The sequence below is a fragment of the Macaca nemestrina genome, chromosome 15 (assembly GCF_043159975.1).
Source record: "Macaca nemestrina isolate mMacNem1 chromosome 15, mMacNem.hap1, whole genome shotgun sequence".
Lineage (NCBI taxonomy): Eukaryota > Metazoa > Chordata > Mammalia > Primates > Cercopithecidae > Macaca > Macaca nemestrina.
Window position 1 is genome coordinate 33239245 of NC_092139.1, and position 18847 is coordinate 33258091.

Sequence of the window (18847 nt, forward strand, 5' to 3'; positions counted from 1 at the left end):
ACCATGTAACCTACAAGTTATTGCATTATTTTTTCATTTTTCTATCTCCCCGCATAGAGGAATGTCTCCTCCGTGAGGCCAAGGTCTTTGCCTGCTTGTTCACTGCTGCATCCCCAGGGCCTGGATTAGAACCTGGAACATAGTAGGTGCTCAGTATTTGTTTTTTGTTTTGTTTTTTGAGATGGAGTCTCTCTCTGTCGCCCAGGCTGTAGTGCAATGGTATGACCTCGGCTCACTGCAACCTCTGCCTCCTGAGTTCAAGCGATTCTCCTGCTTCAGGCTCCTGACCAGCTGGGACTACAGGCATGCACCACCACATCAGGCTAATTTTTATATTTTTTAGTAGAGACGGGGTTTCACCATATTGGCCAGGCTGGTCTTGAACTCCTGACCTCAAGTGATCCGCCCTCCTTGGCCTCCCAAAGTGCTGGGATTACAGGTGTGAGCCATCATGCCCGGCCAAGTATTTGTTAATTAGCTGAACAAAAGAGTGTCCTCACCTTTGATTAAGCCACTTGCTCCACCCCGATGCCTTCCCTTCTTCTTGCCTTTCCTAATCCCACCTAAGCCCTGGCTCTAGCCCCCACTCCTCCAGGAAGCCCTCACTGACCAGATGAGTTCTGAGCCCTTCTTGCACTTTGCCTGGTAAAATGCTTAATTTTAGATGCCAAGTAAAGTCTGAAGTGGAGGTGAGAGGCAGAAGAGAACCAATCAGCTTTATTGGGGTTAAGGGCAGGGGAGGGGAGGGGAGGTGCTGGCAGAGGCTCCCAGCCAGGGTGGAGCCGCAGGGAGACAGCTGGGGATGCAAGTCACTTCTTCCACTGCTTCTTCTCATAGTCCCAGCGGGAGGCCAGGCCCTGCACAGGATTGACCTTCATGTCCAGCATGCGCTGCAGCTGCTTGGCTTTCCATTCGTCCGTCAAGGTGATGGGCTTTGGAGGAAACACTGCAGGGAGTGCATGGGGGAGCTCAGGATCCGGCCAGTCTTCCTCCACCAGCCAGGGTCTCCAGCCACCCTGTAGCCTCCCAGCTACTCCCAAGGCTGACGGTACAAGTTACTCCGGGGTTGGGGTATCCTGCACTGAGGCACTCCCTCCACCCTGTCTAGCCCAGCACCCCAGACTTTCTCCTAAAGCATCGCCCCAGGCACCTCTCGGTTCTGATCCCAGCTTTGCCTTAGACTCCAAGGACCGTGGGAGCCAGGCCAAGGTCCTTCCCAACTCAGTCGCCTTACCTACTTCTGTGGCCTGTGGTAATAAGAGCACTGATTTGAAGACTGCCTGAATCCAAATCCCAGCTCCACCACTCCCTTGCCCTGTGACTTTCAACAAGTTACTTCACCTCTCTGAGCCTCAGTTTCCTTACCTGTCAAAAGCAGGTCCTATCCACTAGGATTGTGGGAACTGAGTATTTCCAAAGCTGTTGGCACAATGTTAGACAAATATTAAGCACCTGATACATGTTATCTACTATAATTATGTAATTACTGAGTTTGTTCCCACTTGCTGGGCAGGGTAAAGGATGAAATAATTCCTTTTACTTTCTAAGGGGGTTGAGAGTAGGAAGTAGGTAAGAGTGTTCACTTTAAAAATATGGGGACAGGCAGCAGGGCGCGGTGGCTCATGCCTTTAATCACGCCCAGGCCGAGGTGGGCAGATCACTTGAGGTCAGGAGTTCGAGACTAGCCTGGCCTAGTCAAACCCTGTCTCTACTAAAAATACAAAAAATTAGCTGGGCGTAGTAGTGTATCCCCGGTATCCCAGCTGCTCAGGAGGCTGAGGCAGGATAATTGGTTTAGTCTGGGAGGCACAGGTTGCACTGAGCCAAGATCATGCCACTATACTCCAGCCTTGGTGGCAAAGCAAGACTCTTTCTAAAAATAAAAAAAAAAATAAAAATAAAAAAGGCCGGGCGCGGTGGCTCAAGCCTGTAATCCCAGCACTTTGGGAGGCCGAGACGGGCGGATCACGAGGTCAGGAGATCGAGACCATCCTGGCTAACACAGTGAAACCCCGTCTCTACTAAAAAAATATATATATATACAAAAAACTAGCCGGGCGAGGTGGCGAGCGCCTATAGTCCCAGTTACTCGGGAGGCTGAGGCAGGAGAATGGCGTAAACCCGGGAGGCGGAGCTTGCAGTGAGCTGAGATCCGGCCACTGCACTCCAGCCTGGGCCACAGAGCGAGACTCCATCTCAAAAAAAAAAAAAAGAAGAAAAAAAAAAATGGGGAGAGCCAGGTGCAATGGCGTGTGCCTATGGTCTCAGTTACTCAGGAGGCCAAGATGGGAGGATTACTTAAACTGAGGAATTCTAGTCTATCCTGGGCAACATAGAAAAACCCCTGTCTTTTTTTTAAAAAAAAAAAAAAAAGAAAAAAATCTGGTGGGAGAGGCAATACTTAACCTAAAAGCTGAAAGCACTCATAGAGGCATTTTAGGCACCTTGATGTGTGGATGGGGACAGGAAAGGCCTGGAGGTCCGAGCTCCCAATAGCTCTCATACCTTACTTTCTGGTCCACCTGGTCCTGAGGCTGACTCAGCCTTCCTGACCTCCATCCCTGGTACATTCTATCCCAGGAGCGGAGCAGGAAGGGAACAACCTTTATGAGCATCGACTATGTGCCAAGCACTAGGCTAGACTAGCCCTTCCAGGATGCATGGGAGGTGCTGAGCCTTTCACTGGTCTACCAGAGGGATGGGCAGTTAAAATAAAAATTGCTGGGCCGATGTGGTGGCTCACGCCTGTAATCCCAGCACTTTGGTAGGCCAAAGTGGGTGGATCACAAGGTTAGGAGTTCAAGACCAGCCTGGCCAATATGGTGAAACCCCATCTCTACTAAAAATATAAAAATTAGCTGGATGTGGTGGCATGCACCTGTAGTCCCAGCTGCTCAGGAGGCTGAGGCAGAAGAATCGCTTGAACCCAGGAGGCGGAGGTTGCAGTGAGCCAGGATCACGCCACTGCATTCTAGCCTGGGTGACAGAGCAAGACTCCATCTCAAATAAATAAATAAATTAATTTAATTAAATAATTATTGGAGTCAGACTGGGTACGGTGGCTCATGCCTATAACCCCAGCACTTTGGGAGGCCAAGACAGGCGGATCACAAGGTCAGAAGTTCGAGATCAGTCTGGCCAACATGGTGAAACCCCATCTCTACTAAAAATACAAAACTTAGCTGGGCGTGGTGGCGGGCGCCTGTAATCCCAGCTACTTGGTAGGCTGAGGCAGGAGAATCGCTTGAAACCAGAAGGCGGAGGTTACAGTGAGCCGAGACCGCACCACTACAAAACTCTCTCTCAAAAAAAAAAAAAAATTGTTGGGGTTGGGGTCTACCCCCAGAGTGTCTGACCAGTGGAGCTGAGAATATGCATTTCTAGCAAGTTCCTAGATGGTGCTATTGGTACACAGAGAACACTTTTGAGAACCACTCTTCAGAGGTAATAAAAGCTCAGCTGTACATGTGACTACCCAGCTAAAGACTATATTTCCCAGCTTCCCTTGTAGCCAGATGATCACATGATCATTTCTCAGCCTATATCATGTGAGGAGAAGTGGTTTGAGCAACTTCTAGGCCTCAAAGAGGAGCCTATTCTCCCTTTCCCTTTTTTCCTTGGCTGGAATGTAGGCTTGATGGCAGGAGCTGGAGCAGCCATCTTGCATGTCAAGGATGCAGAGCAACAAGACAGAAGGAGCCTGCATTGTGGAGTCCCCACATTTGTCTGGATTGCTTCTCTGCCCTTGTTGTGAGAAAGGAATAAACCATTATCTAATTTAAGCTCTTGTAAGTTGGGGACTCTTTGTTACAGTAGCTGAAGCAATATATTGAAAAATAGGCCAGGCGTGGTGGCTCATGCTTGTAATCCTAGCACTTTGGGAGTTCCAAGCAGGCAGATCACTTGAGGCCAGGAGTTTGAGACCAGCCTGGCGAACATGGCGAACCCTGTCTCTACTAAAAATATATAAATTAGTCAGGCATGGTGGTACACTCCTGTAGTCCCAGCTACTTGGGAGGCTGAGGCAGGGAAATCACTTGAACTGTGGAGGCAGAGGTTCCGTGTATGTATATATATATATATATATACACCGAAAAACACATAGTTCATACACAACAATCAGTTACAACACCATTCATGACTATGAGCCAAACACTGGCCTATAGCCCTCTCTCATTAAAATCCTCTTAAGTACCCTGAAATGGAACATTACTATTTCCATTTTACAGATGAGGAAACTGAGGCCCAGAGAGGTAAAGTTCCTACATTCAAACCTAGACAGCCATGCTCTGCCCTTCACACTACACCTCTTCAGACATTTTCAACTCTTCAGATGAGTGCCAGCATGGTTCCTTTAAGAAACCATCTGGTGGCCGTGACCACAAGGTCACGGCCCAGGATTGCATCTAGATGAGGTGTTGCTACTCACTGTAGACCCGCTGCCACCAAATCACCAGAGCTGCGAATCCAAAGAAGAAGAAGACGTAACCCATCACTGTCTTCCACTCATTGGAGCGACGGTTCATCTCCGCAAAGGTCTCATTGAACTGGAGCCGGTACACTGGAGGCAATTGGGGGGGAGGGGGGAAGGGCCTCAGGTGCATCCACTCTAAGTGATCCCTGGCTTCCGCCTCCCTGCAGCAGATGCTGTTCATTCAGCAAATTCTTACGGAGCATGTACTATATGCACAGCATGACCAAGAACTGGTGACAGCAGTGAGTAAGCCAGATGAAAATCCCTGCCCTTGTCGAGTTAAGAGGGGAGACCGTGGCAAATGCTTCAGGCAAACAGTTGGGTGGCCAGGGAAGGTGTCTCAGAGGAGGTGACATTGGAACTGAGGCTTGAAAAATCAATGGGAGAAAATTGGTGAAAACCGGAAGGAAATGCAAAGACCCAGAAGCAGGAAGTGGGTAGGAAAAGAGTGAAGTGAGGACCACTGTGGCTGGAGTGAAATGAGCAAAAGAGAGGGAATTTAGCAAACGAGAGGCTGGCCAGAGCCGGTTCACACAGGACCTTGTCAGAATCCATGGAGAAGAATCTGGATTTCATTTCAACAGAATTAGGGAGGGGGCCAGGCATGGTGGCTCATGCCTGTAATCCCAGAATTTTGGGAGACCAAGACAGGTGGACTGCTTGAGTCCAAGAGTTCGAGACAATCCTAGGCAATATAGCGAGATCCTGTTCCTACAAAAAATTTTAAAATTAGCCAGGTAAGGCTGGGCGCGGTGGCTCATGCCTGTAATCTCAGCACTTTGGAAGGCTGAGGCGCGTGGATCACAAGGTCAGGAGATCGAGACCATCCTGGCTAACATGGTGAAAACCCGTCTCTACTAAAAATACAAAAAATTAACCGGGCATAGTGGCAGGCACCTGTAATCCCAGCTCCTCGGGAGGCGGAGGCAGGAGAATGGCGTGAACCAGGGAGACGGAGCTTGCAGTGAGCCGAGATTGCACCACTGCACTCCAGCCTGGGAGACAGAGCAAGACTCCATCTCAAAAAAATAAATAATAAATAAATAAATAAATAATAAAAAATTAGCCAGGTACAGTGGCATGTGCCTGTGGTCCCAGCCACTCGAGAGGCTGAGGCAGAAGGACTGCTTGACCCTAGGAGTTTGAGGCTACAGTGAGCAAGGATCTCATACAGTGCTGTCTTAGCCAGGGCAACAGGGTGAGACCGTTTCTTTTTTCTTTTTTGAGACAGTCTCACTCTGCTGCTGAGGTTGGAGTATGTGATCTCATGCCCGCCTGCCCTGGAAGAGGTCTGACAAGACTCAAGGCATTTGGCCTGGCATGATGGCTCATGCCTGTAATCCCAGTGCTTTGGGAGGCCGAGGCAGGAGAATTGCTTGAGCCCAGGAGTTCAAGAGCAGCCTAAGCAACCATAGTGAGACTGCTCTGTCTCTACAGAAATATAAATAAATAAATAAATACATAAATAAATAAATAAACAGCCGGCGTGGTAGCTCACACCTGTAATCCCAGCACTTTAGGCTGAGGCAGGTGGATCATGAGATCAGGAGTTCGAGACCAGTCTGGCCAACATGGTGAAACCCTGTCTCTACAAAAAATACAAAAAAAATAGCCAGGTGTGGTGGTGCCCGCCTGTAGTCTCAGCTACGCAGGAGGCCAAAGCAGGAGGATCGCTTGAACCCAAGTGGCAGAGGTTGCAGTGAGCTGACATGGGGCCACTGTACTCCAGCCTGGGTGACAGAGACCCTGTCTCAAAAGAAAAAAAAGAAAAAAAAAGTTGTTTAACTGATCTGTGAGGCTACACTGCAATGCACCAAGCATCCCACCAAATCTTCAGTGTAGCTAATGTGGTATAGCAGCTAAGGGTGAAACCCCTGGTGCCTGTCTGTGTGGTTTCAAATCTTGCCTCCACCACTCTCTAGCCGTGCGACCATTGCAAGTGACTGCACTTCACTGAGTTGAGGCTCTCAAATGTGAGCTAATGAGAGCACCTACCTCCACAGCGGTGCCTGCTACCTGTAAGCGTGCAGTACATATTAGGGGTGGTGCTCATGACCATCTTGCCTGGCGAATGTCCGTCATTTATTTTTCTCTCTCTCTCTCTTTTTTTTTCTTTTTTCCCCCAGACAGGGTCTCACTTTGTTACCCAGGCTGGAGTGCAATGCAGTGGCACAATCACAGCTCACTGCAGCCTCAACTCCCCTGGGCTCAAGCGATCCTCCTGCCTCAGCCTCCTGAATAGCTGGGACCACAGGCATGTGCCACCACGCTCAGATAAAGAGTGTCAATTTCTGAAATGAAGAGAAAACCAAGATATGTGTGTGTGTGTGTGTGAGAGAGAGAGAGAGAGAGAGAGAAAGAGAGACAGAGAGAGAGAGAGGGAGAGAGGAAAGGTGTTGAGAGAGGGCTGGAAATGCAAGCTCACAGGCAGAAAGGGAGCCTGGCTGGCTCACAGCTGCATTCCCAGTGCATGGTATTGCAGTAGGTGCTCAATAAGATGTTGACTGAATGAATGAATTTGAGAAGCATGAACCTTTCCCCACTAGGAATCCTTTGAAATCTTGGAAGTCAGGCTGAGTGTTCCCATTCATGGAATGAGAATAAAGTGCTCCAAATATCAAAGGGTCAGCTCAGGGATGCTCTGGTGGACATGACAAGGGACCACACATCCCTCCAGTCTCCCAGGGTCAGAGGGCTCCTCCCCAACCACCTCACCTGCCTCTCTCTGTTCCATCTCTCCCACATCACTCAATTCCAGGAGCCTCCACAGTCTCCTGCTCTGGACACCCTTCCCCATGCAGTTCCCACTCCCTGGCAGTGCCCTCCTCTTCACCCTTAAAGGCCAGCTGGAATGTGCCCTCCTCTGGGAGGTCCACCAAGATTTCATCTCACAGTCCTTGAACACACCTCACCCTAGTCACATATTCTGTATTACAATTTTTGGGGTCTGTACTGGTTTTCCCCACGGGACTGGGAGCACCATGGGGACAGGAACTATCCAGGTGATTCACCTCTTGTCCCCAGCATTGCCTAACATCAGGCTATGCACAAATAGGTGAGTGAATAAAGAAATGAACAAAGGCATAAACTTCACCCCTCAGGTGTTTGGAGGTTTCTGGCTGTCTTGGGGGCCTCTCTCTGCCCTCTGATCCCTGACAGGCCCTTCTTTCCAAAGTTAGGCCCCAACCCACTCTCTCCAGCCAGCCCCACCCTGACACCTACGGGCCACCTTTTCGGCGTGGGTCAGCAGGGTCCAGCTTCCCTTCTCTTTCTCCTTCAGGGCCTGCTGCTCAGCGTTGAGTTCTGTGCAGAAGGGCTCTTCTGGCATGGGGTAGTGGCGCTGGGCATAGCAGTTGGTGTAGCGGGGCGTCTTCCCCCCACCACGGGCTGCAGACACAATGGAGGGAGCTGAGTCCAGGCTGCCCCTTGGACACCCTATCTCTAACTATATTAATAAAGAAAGTGGCCAGGCTTGGTGGCTCACGCCTGTAATCCCAGCACTTTGGGAGGCTGAGGCGGGTGGATTGCAAGGTCAGGAGTTCGAGACCAGCCTGGCCAAGATGGTGAAACCCCGCCTCTACTAAAAATACAAAAATTAGCCAGGCGCAGTGGTGGGCACCTATAATCCCAACTACTCGGGAGGCTGAGTCAGAAGAATCGTTTGAACCCAGGAGGCGGAGGTTGCAGTGAGCTGAGATCACGCCACTGAACACTCTAGCCTCGGCGACAGAGCAAGACTCTGTCTCAAAAAAAAAAAAATGGTTTATAATAGCTTGGGGTACTAGCAAGGGCTCAATAAATGTTTCTTTGTTATTCTCCATGGGTCAGCAAGGCCCTTCTGCTATCTGGCTGAAGTCTCTCCTGCTTTAGGTCTCTTCTTACTAGCATTCAAACTGGGGTCTGGAAAGGAGGAATCAGGGTCCAAGGTTCTGTCAGCATCCTCCACCTCAGGACAAAAGACCTAGGGACCTGAGGCTTGGGGGCGGGCTCCTAAGGAAGCTTGGAATGGAGATGGCCACTGTCTGCTCACCCCACGGACTCCATTTCCTGGAGAAACTTGGCCTGGGACCAAGGAGTGGGATCATAGGAAGTGTGGTAGGAACAGGCCCAGGGTGGCATGGAAGGGCAAAGGGGGCAGAGGGGACCCCTGCCCCTATCTCTGGAGTTAGGCTGGGAGGAAGGACTCCAGGTCTCACCGGTGCCTTCTGAGCTGTGCATCCCTCGTCTTCCACGTCCACCTTTCCCCAGCACCAAGCTCCAGGCAGCTTTGGGCAGCATCTGGGGGCATGAAGGTAAAGATGAATTCTGCCCCCACATCACCCTCTGCCCCCAAACCTTAGGGCCAGACGGAGAAACCCTTTTCCACTGGTATGGTAGTGGTAGGGATCCCAGGGTTTCAAGGTCGCCCTCATGCCCTTGACCCTTCTAATTTTGTCTGATATCCCTGGGAAGGGGGGGCAATGGGGGTCCTAGACCTTTGGAGCCCCTTCTTGGGACCTCAATTCACCATCTGAGAAGTGGGAGGAGGCCTAAGTCTTGGGCCAGGGTCTGAAGAGTTTGAGGCTGAGGGCTTGGGTTCTAGTGCCAGCCCCAGCTCAGTCTGGCCAGACTAGAGAACTCTGCTCAGTTGTTTGCTCCCCAGAGGAAGCTGGGTGGGGGTCCAGGTTGAGAGGGAGCAGGTCCCCAGGCTCTCTTCCCTGCCCAGCACAGGCAGAACAGACAGACCGTCTGGCCCCCACCTCTTCCCCCATAATTGGCCGCCTACGTGCACACAGCCCTGCTCTGCTGGATCTGGTTGGGGGTGGGGGACTGGGCTCAGCCAGACCGGCTAAGCCCAGTCCCCCACCCCCAGGGAAGACTCAGGGTTTGGCATCCACGGGGGTGGGGAGGGGCTTTAGAGGATAGGGACTTAACTGGGTCAGAGGGAGGGAGACACACATCTGGGGAAAAGAAGGGGATCCCACATCTAGGGGGAGAGAGGGACACCCAACAAATAGAGTGAGGGAGGGGGCACATTACAGGTGATAAGTGGGAGGGGGCGGCCCGCACTTCTAGAAAAGAGGAGCTCCGGCCAGTGATTATGATTAGTGGGTGGGAGAGCTCCACATATCCAGAGAGGGAGGGTGTAATCTGTATTTGGGGAAAAAGATGGCATACATATGCAGACAGAGGACTCCCCAGGAACCCTCAACTCTAACCTGCATGAAGCCCCCCAACCCTCTAAGACAGGGACCACTCGGGGCGCGACCCAGCGGCGAAGGCAGGAGACCGAGCCGCGCCCCTGACGCGCGGGCTTGGGTTGCGGGGTCCTCCGCCAACTCACTCACCTCGCGGGCTCGGCAGCGGGAGTGCGACCTGGGTCTGCCCAGAGAGCAACTGAGAACCCGCTGCGGAGGGACCTGAGCGCGGGCGCCCGCCCCCGGCCCGCCCCACAGCCTTTCAGGGCCGCCCCCGCGTGGGAACGTCCTGCTTCGGCTGGGCGTGGGAGCGCACAGCCCGCGTCCCTGGGGGCACCCCGGCCCACAGCTTGGGGGGAGGGACTGCAGAGCGACTCCTGCATCAGTGTCCCTACCCCTGGGGTCCTGCCTCTGGAGACCCTCTGCAGACAGTAGTCCCAAGAGCAGGGTCTCCCTGCCTCCTCCACACGTTCCCTCCTTGCTGTTTCTCCCACCTGGGATGTTCTCTTCAGGCCTTTGAAGACACAAACCTTTCAGCTAGGCCCAAAGCCTCCTACTCCAGAAACATCTTTTAGGCCAAGCGTTGTGGCTCACGCCTGTAATCCTAGCACTTTGGGAGGCCGAGGCGGGCGGATCATCTAAGGTCAGGAGTTCGAGACCACCCTGGCCAACGTGGCAAAACCCCATCTCTACTAAAAATACAAAAATTAGCCGGGTGTGGTGGCATGCGCCTGTAGTCCCAGCTACTCGGGAGGCTGAGGCAGGAGAATCGCTCAAACCCGGGAGGCAGAGGTTGCAGTGAGCCGAGATCCCACCATTGCACTCCAGCCTGGGCAACAAGAGTAAAACTCCATCTCAAAACAACAACAAAACCAACAATAAAAGAAGAGAGGTCATCTTGGCCAGAGTGTCATGGTTAAAGGGGAGGCTGGATGGAGGGAGAGGTGGGCTGGACCACCAAGAAGGACCTGTAGGTCATGGTAAGGAGCTTGGATTTTATTTAAAGAAGGTGATTAAACTGGTGTGGTGGCACACCTGTGTAGTCCCAGCTACTCAGGAGGCTGGGGTGGGAGGTGGAGGTTGCAGTGAGCTGAGATCACACCACTGCTCTCCAACCTGGGCAACAGAATGAGACCCTGTCTCAATAAATAAACAAAATAAAATAAAATAAAAAGAAGGTGGGAGGCAACCAAAGTTAAGAAAAGGAGCGATGTGTTCGAATGGAGCAGAGCACGAGTTCAGTAAATGTGTCCCGGGACTGTCAGTATATGGATGGCAGATGAATGGGCGAGGGCTGGGGGTCCCCTCGGTGGCCTGGAGACAAGAGCTTTCCAGGTCTCCCTGCTCTAGGTCCCTGAGGTATGCCCAGCCCCCATGCCTTCCATCAGGGTTCCTATACCCTAACGAGGCCATAGCGGCCTGCTCCAGACAGTCTCTAAAGACTGGCCAGGTGTGGTGGCTCACGCCTGTAATCTCAGTACTTTGGGAGGCCAAGGCGGGCAGATCACTTGAGGTCAGAAGTTCGAGACTAGCCTGGCCAATATGAAGAAAACCTATCTTGCTGGGCGTGGTGGCTCATGCCTGTAATCCCAGCACTTCAGGAGGCCGAGGTAGGCGGATCACACACAACGTCAGGAGATCAAGACCATCCTGGCTAACATGGTGAAACTCCGTCTCTACTAAAAACATAAAAAATTAGCCGGGCATGGTGGCAAGCGCCTGTATTCCCAGCTACTTGGGAGGCTGAGGCGGGAGAATGGCATGAACCCGGGAGGCGGAGGTTGCAGTGAGCCGAGATCGAGCCACCGCACTCCAGCCTGGGCGACAGAGCAAGACTCCATCTCAAAAATAAATATATATATATATATATATATATATAAAAAATAAAATAAAACCTATCTCTACTAAAAATACAAAAATTAGCCAAGCGTCATGGCATATGCCTGTAGTCCCAGCTACTAGGGAGGCCGAGGTGGAGGTCGCAGTGACCCGAGATTGCACCACTGCACTCCAGCCTGGGCGACAGAGCGAGACTCCATCTCAATCAATCAATCAATCAATCAATCAATGGAGGGGGCTTAGTCCTGGGGGCAGATGAGCCTAGAAGGCGAGGGGTTCAAGGGAAGGTGTTAGAGGGACCCTAGAGTGCACATCACCTCCATTCTGGACGGTGCCAGAGACAAATCTTTGAGAAGGCAGCTTGGGAGTCTTCCAGAGTTCCATGAGACGTCCAGCTCCCAGAACTGGCCAGGTTGGGCCCACTGCTGGTCACTCTGGGAGCTGCTCCTCCCCTTCCCCAACCAAAGTAATTCCAAATGTGAGACCCCCAAAAGGACCATCTTGGCCGGGCGTGGTGGTTCATGCCTGTACTCCCAGCACTTTGAGAGACCGAGAAGGGTGGATCATCTGAGGTCAGGAGCTCGAGACCAGCCTGGCCAACATGGCGAAACCCTGTCTCTACTAAAAAGACAAAAATTAGCCAGGCGTGGTGGGCACCTGTAATCTCAGCTACTCGGGAGGCTGAGGCAGGAGAATCGCTTGCACCCCGGAGGCAGAGGTGGCAGTGAGCCGAGATCACACCACTGCACTGCAGCCTGGCCCGCGGAGTGAGACTCCCTTTCCAAAAAAAAAAAAAAGGACCACCCCTTACCTCTTGGTTGCTGAGCAGGGTGTTCTATAGAGTAGTCCTATGGACAGAGGACAGGGGAAGACGCTTCTTCAAGAATCTGGAGGAAAAACCATGGCTTTTTTTTTTTTTTTTTAAAGCTTTGTAGAGACAGGGTCTTATTATGTTGCCCAGGCTAGTCTTGAACTCCTGAGCTCAAGGGATCCTCCTGCCTTGGTCTTCCAAAGTGCTTGGGATTATAGGCATGAGCCACCACGCCAGGCAGAAGCTGATGAGTCTTGCCAGACCTTTTTCAGGGTGGCTGGGAGGGTGGTGGCTGCACTGGAATGAGTGGCCTGTGTCTATGCATGGCTCTACTACAGCCACTCTGAGTGGCCAAGCGGCACCATTTCTGGGTCTAATCTTCCCCCCCACCACCCTCAGTTTCACAGGGTCTCCCAAGGGAAGGCATTTGGGAAAGGCGTCCCTCTGTTCTTCCCTGCGCTCTTCCGCCCCAGCCTCTGTGGGAACATCAAGTTCCAGAAGTTGAGTGATGCTGTGATAAGGAACATCTGTGGGAGAAGCCCACCCTTGGGCTGAGAGCCATGGGGTAGAGGCAGGCCCTGAGCAGCTCACAGGGAATACAGCCTGCAGGACGATTGCGGAGCCTCCTTTCGAGGTCCTGAACCTGGGAAGAGATGGACTGTCCCTTAAGGCAGGCCACTCGGGGTCCCAAAGCCAAGGAATAAGGGTCTTCTGGAACCCTGGTGGGTCCAAGGGTGGAGAGGGCTCCAGAGAGGGCATTCAGGCCACTTGCCACAACAGGGCCGACATGCCGAGAGCTCTGGGACAGGTTAAGACCTGCCAACAGGAGGGATGGCAGCTCATACTCACTTGGTCGGCTCCAGGGAGACCCCCAGATTCTGCCCAGACGCTAAGACCTGAGCCACAGCCTCAGCATCCCCCTGCCAACAAGACCCCCACCCAGGCTCTAGGTTTCACAGAGGACCCACCTCCAGCCTGCCAGCCTAGAGGGGATACTGCGGAAGAGCTAGGCCTCACGCAGGACCCTAAGGTGAAAATAGGAAGAGGTGCTGGACAAAACATCACAGACCTGGACTCCCAGCCCTTTGGGAGGCCCGAGGGCCCCTTGAACCCAAGGAGGAGGTCTAGTACAGAAGGAGCAGGGAGAGGCGGGAATGGGCAGAGCTAACCACGAGGAGTGAGGCCAGGGGACAGCAAGGAAACCAGGAGCTGAGGGGGCAGGGCCAGAGAGCCGATGGGCGTGGTCAGTGAGCCGAGGGCCGTGGCCAGGAGCGGAGAGCAAGGCCCACCCAGCTCACCCGTGAGAGCGGAGGCTCTGCGGAGCCGTGGGAGTCACTGAACACTGAGAGTGTCCCAGCAGCAGCTCAGGCTCGGAGGACGTCGCGGGAAGACCCGCAGCTCCGGTGGCCCGTCCAGCAAGTGCTTCTAAAACCCTGGACAGGCAAGCCAGGTCAGAACCGACACTGAGAGCTGGGCATGGTGGCTTGCCCCTGTAATCCCAGCACTTTGGGAGGCTGAGGACGGAGGATTGCTTGAGATCAGTAGTTCAAGACCAGCCTGGGCAAAATGGCGAGACCTTGCCTCTACAAAAAATAAATAAATAAATTAGCAGGATGTGGTGGTGCACACCTGCAGTCCCAACTAAGGAGGCTGAGGTGGGAGGATTGCATGAGCCCAGGAGCTCTACGCTGCAGTGAGCTGTGATTGCACCACTACATTCCAGCCTGGGCAACAGAGCAAGATCCTGTCTCAAAAAAATAAACTGCTGGGCGTGGTGGCTCACGCCTGTAATGCCAGCACTTTGGGAGGCTGAGGCGGGCAGATCACGAGGTAGGAGATTGAGACCATCCTGGCTAACATAGTGAAACCCTGTCTCTACTAAAAATACAAAAAAATTAGCCGGGCGTGGTGGCAGGCACCTGTAATCTCAGTTATTCGGGAGGCTGAGGCAGGAGAATGGCGTGAACCTGGGAGGCGGAGCTTGCAGTGAGCCGAGATCATGCCACTGCACTCCAGCCTGGGTGACAGAGTGAGACTCCGTCTCAAAAACAACAACAGAAACTGACATTGAGCTGGGACTGCCATAGAGGTGGATGCCACTAATGGCAGGTTTCCTGGCCTGCCACAGAGCCCATAGTGTGATCAGGGGTAGATGAATGCCCCTAACTAGATTTCACCGGGACAGGACATGACAGGTGGCCTAGAGATGGAAACCTCCTGGGGGCAGGTCAGATCGCTTCATACTATTCCTGTTCCCTCCTCCCGACCAGGGCAGACACACTAGAGGAGGGGGGCCAACCTGGCAAAGGGGCTGAGGTGGTGAGATCTGGGAGTGCCCTAGGGTAGGCACTAGTCCCTTCACATCCTGGAGGCCAGGGCCTCTGTCTTCGCTGAGACACAATTGGCCTGCACATGGGCATGGGTATTTGGCCCCCAGATGTGGGGACAGCCTATGCGGGGACAGCCTCATGGCATCCTTGAGCCTTTCTTGGCACCGCTGGCTTCCCAATAAACTCCTTAGCCTGACGTTCAAGGTCCCCACTACCAAACCTTCCAAACACAGCTTCTTCATCAGCCTCTCCTGCTCTCCCACCACGCCCCAGCCACGCTGGGCTTCAGTTCCTAGAACACACCCAACCTTGACCATGGCAGGGCCTTTGTCATTGCTCTTCCCTCTGCTAAAATGCTCTTCTCTCAAGGGCAAGTCTTATTCCCACCACCTGTTTCCATCTGAGAAAGCTCTACTGGAGCAACACACCTGGCCTCTCGCTCACAGACCAAAGCTATGCTTTACTAAGTAGTTCATCAGGAATTGTGGCAAGTTGTATTTTCAAAGAAGATAGCCTCATCAGTATCTCCAATTCCACATGCTCGTTGGACCATTGTGACCTTGACACTCCTGCCCTGCAGTGGTGGGATCTATGTCCCTCTTCCTTCAGCCTGGATGTACCTTTGTGACAGCATTAAACAGCAGAATATGGTGAAACTTGCTATGTGACTTCTGGATCATAAAAATGCCATGTGGGCCCAGGTGCGGTGGCTCACGCCTGTAATCCCAGCACTTTGGGAGGCTGAGGTGGGTGGATCATGAGATCAGGAGTTCAAGACCAGCCTGGCCAAAATGGTGAAACCCTGTCTCTACTAAAAATACAAAAAAAAAAAAAAAAAAAAAAAGGGTCGACGCCGTGGCTCATTCCTGTAATCCCAGCACTTTGGGAGGCCGAGGCAGGTGGATCACCTGAGGTCAGGAGTTCGAGACCAGCCTGACCAATATGATGAAACCCTGTCTCTGCTAAAAATAAAAAAATTAGCCGGGCGTGGTGGTGGGCGCCTGTAACCTCAGCTACTCAGGAGCCTGAGGCAGGAAAATTGCTTGAACCTGGGAGGCAGAGCCGAGATTGCACCACTGCACTCCAGCCTGGGCGACAAGCAAGACTCTGTCTCAAAAAAAGAAAAAAAAATTAGCCAAGCATGGTGGCAGGCGCCTGTAATCCCAGCTACTTGGGAGGCTGAGGCAGAGAACTGCTTGAACCCGGGAGGCGGAGGTTGCAGTGAGCTGAGATTGTGTCACTGCACTCCAGCCTGGGCGACAGAACATGACTCCAGCTCAGAAAAAAAAAAAAGAAAAGAAAAGAAAAAAAAAAGCCACGTGGTTGGGACACTCTCTCTGGGAACCCAGCCATCATGCTATGAGGGAGCCAAGCCAGCCCAGGTGGAGAGACCATATGGAGAGGTCATGTGTAGATGTGCTGGCTCAGGGCCCTGCTGAGGTGCCAGCCTACAGCCAGCATCCATTTCCAGACATGTACAACTCCAGATGATTCCAGCCCCAGCCATCAAGGCCCTCGTAGCCATTGAGTCTTTCCAGCTGAGGCCCCAGACTTCATGGGGCAGAGACAAGTCATCCCTGCCGTGCCCTCTCTGACCTCCTGGCCCACAGAAACCATCAGCATCAGTTATTTTACGCACTAAACACCAGTTGGCTTGTCATGCAGGAACAGTGACTGGAACAATAAGGAAGTGTTATTTTGATTTCAATATACCTGATTCCTCATCTGGCTGTCTGTTGTGTCAGAACTTAGACAAAGAAGAGGTTGTTATGTATTGACACCCAAACCCCAACCAATGTCCTTCAATTTGCAGCTCAAACGTCATCTCAGAGAGACTTTCCCTAAGATCCCTATACAGTTTAGATTTCTTTTCTTTTTTTTTTTTTTTTTTGAGACGGAGTCTCACGCTGTTGCCCAGGCTGGAGTGCAGTGGCGTGATCTCGGCTCACTGCAAGCTCCGCCTCCCGGGTTCCCGCCATTCTCCTGCCTCAGCCTCCTGAGTAGCTGGGACTACAGGCGCCCGCCACCGCGCCCGGCTAATTTTTTGTATTTTTAGTAGAGACGGGGTTTCACTGTGGTCTCGATCTCCTGACCTTGTGATCCGCCCGCCTCGGCCTCCCAAAGTGCTGGGATTACAGGCATGAGCCACCGCGCCCGGCCGAGACGCTGTTTTTTTTTTTTTTTTTTTTAAAAAAAAGGCCGGGCGCGGTGGCTCATGCCTGTAATCCCAGCACTTTGGGAGGCCGAGGCGGGCGGATCACAAGGTCAGGAGATCGAGACCATCCTGGCTAACACTGTGAAACCCCGTCTCTACTAAAAATGCAAAAAATTAGCCGGGCGAGGCGGCGAGCGCCTGTAGTCCCAGCTACTCGGGAGGCTGAGGCAGGAGAATGGCGTGAACCCGGGAGGCGGAGCTTGCAGTGAGCCGAGATGGCGCCACTGCACTCCAGCCTGGGCGACTAAGTGAGACTCTGTCTCAAAAACAAAAAAAAACAGCGTCTCTTATGGTCACCCAGACTGGAGTGCGGTGGTTCGCTCTCGACTCACTGCAGCCTCAACCTCCTGGGTTCAAGCAACCACGCCTGGCTAATATTTTTATTTTTATTTTTATTTTTATTTTTATTTTTATTTTTAGTAGAGACGGGGTTTCACCATGTTAGCCAGGATGGTCTCGATCTCCTGACCCCGCAATCTGCCCACCTTGGCCTCCCAAAGTGCTGGGATCACAGGCGTGAGCCACCGCGCCCGGCCTAAACCAGGTTTTTTTGTTTGTTTGTTTTTTCTTTTCAGACAGAGTCTCACTCTATGGCCCAGGCTGGAGTGCAGTGGTGTGATCTCAGCTCATTGCAACCTCCGCCCCCGAGGCTCCAGCGATCCTCCCATCTCAACCTTCTGAGTAACCGGGACTACAGGTGTGAGCCCACCACACCCAGCTAACTTCTTGTATTTTTTTGCAGAGATGGTTTCACCATGTTGCCCAGACTGGTCTCAAACTCCTGCGCTCAAGTGATCCTCCCCGGCTCAGGCTTTCAAAGTGCTGGGATTACAGGTGTGAGCCACCACACCTGGCACTGGCAGTCTTTTTCAATCTGTGACAGTTCCTCAGTCTTTCCGTCTTTTTTGCGACCTTGACACTTTTGAAGAGTCCTATTCAGCTGCTTAGTAGAATGTCTTTCAAGTTGGATTTGTCTGAAATTTTCTTGTGATCAAATTGAAGTCATGAATTATGGGGAAAATGTCACAGAAGTGGTGTCATGCCTTCCTCAGTGCATCCTTGCAGAAGCACCTGATGTTGACATGTATGACGAATGACGTTAACCTTGATCAGTTATCTAGGGCAGTATCTACTGGACTTCTCCACTGTAAAATTATTATCTTAGGCCGGGCGCAATGGCTCACGCCTGTAATCCCAGTACTTTGGGAGGCCGAGGCGGGTGGATCACGAGGTCAGGAGTTCAAAACAAGCCTGGCCCACATGGTGAAACCTCGTCTCTACTAAAAATACAAAAATTAGCCGGGCATGGTGGTGTGCACCCATAATCCCAGCTACTCAGGAGGCTGACGCAGGAGAATTGCTTGAACCCGGGAGGTGGAGGTTGTGGTGAGCCGAGATTGTGCCACTGCACTCCATCCTGGGTGATAAAGAGAGACTCCATCTCAAAAAAAAAAAATTATTATTTTACTCTGTGTAGTTATTAAATGTACTTAGTGAGATACTTTGAAACCAGGAAAATATCCTTTTTCTGCTTGAAGTTTAACCCCTTGAATTGGGCATCCTTTGGTAGATCATTATCGTCACAGTCAGTGCTTAGTAAGTTACAGTCATGATGATGATAATGGTGATGATGACGATGATGATAATGATGAACTGGATCCCAGAAGAGCACCTGCCAGCCAGGTACCTGGAACTAGTGTTTCCTCTTGGAGCCTCACCTTTCTCATTCATAAAATGGGACAATCACGGATCTGACCTCACTGAGTTGTGGAAGTGTGTTGAACTGAGATACCGGCAGCAAAACACCCAGCACAGGATTTGACACATAGCAGGTATATTGGGTTGGGAATGTCATTGCTAGGGGACTGAATTGTGCAGGGTGGGAGGTGGCCGTGTGGGGCACCTGGGGGCTCTGGGTGGGAATGATCCTAAAGCAATCCCTGCAACTGTCAACAAGCGGGAGGAAGGTTGTCTCTGGAGGTCGGGAAGGGAACCTGAGAG

At 52.2% G+C, this 18847-nt stretch overlaps 1 protein-coding gene across 2 annotated transcripts; it reads right to left on the reverse strand.

Annotated features, from left to right (window-relative positions):
• Positions 1-697: 697 nt before the first annotated feature.
• On the reverse strand, positions 698-9955 carry LOC105496160 (cytochrome c oxidase subunit 4I2). 2 transcript variants are annotated; one of them, XM_071079543.1, is made up of 6 exons: positions 9802-9955; positions 8671-8752; positions 7697-7861; positions 4430-4561; positions 1366-1419; positions 820-946 (listed from the first exon to the last, which is right to left on the reverse strand). In XM_071079543.1, exons 2-5 carry the CDS (start codon positions 8750-8752, stop codon positions 1382-1384), a joined length of 417 nt encoding a protein of 138 aa, XP_070935644.1. In that variant the 5' UTR covers positions 9802-9955; the 3' UTR covers positions 820-946; positions 1366-1381. The 2 variants fall into 2 exon arrangements, with proteins under 2 accessions (XP_011764591.1, XP_070935644.1); XM_011766289.3 differs by lacking the exon at positions 1366-1419 and having other exon boundaries at positions 698-946.
• Between the last annotated feature and the right edge of the window lie 8892 nt (positions 9956-18847).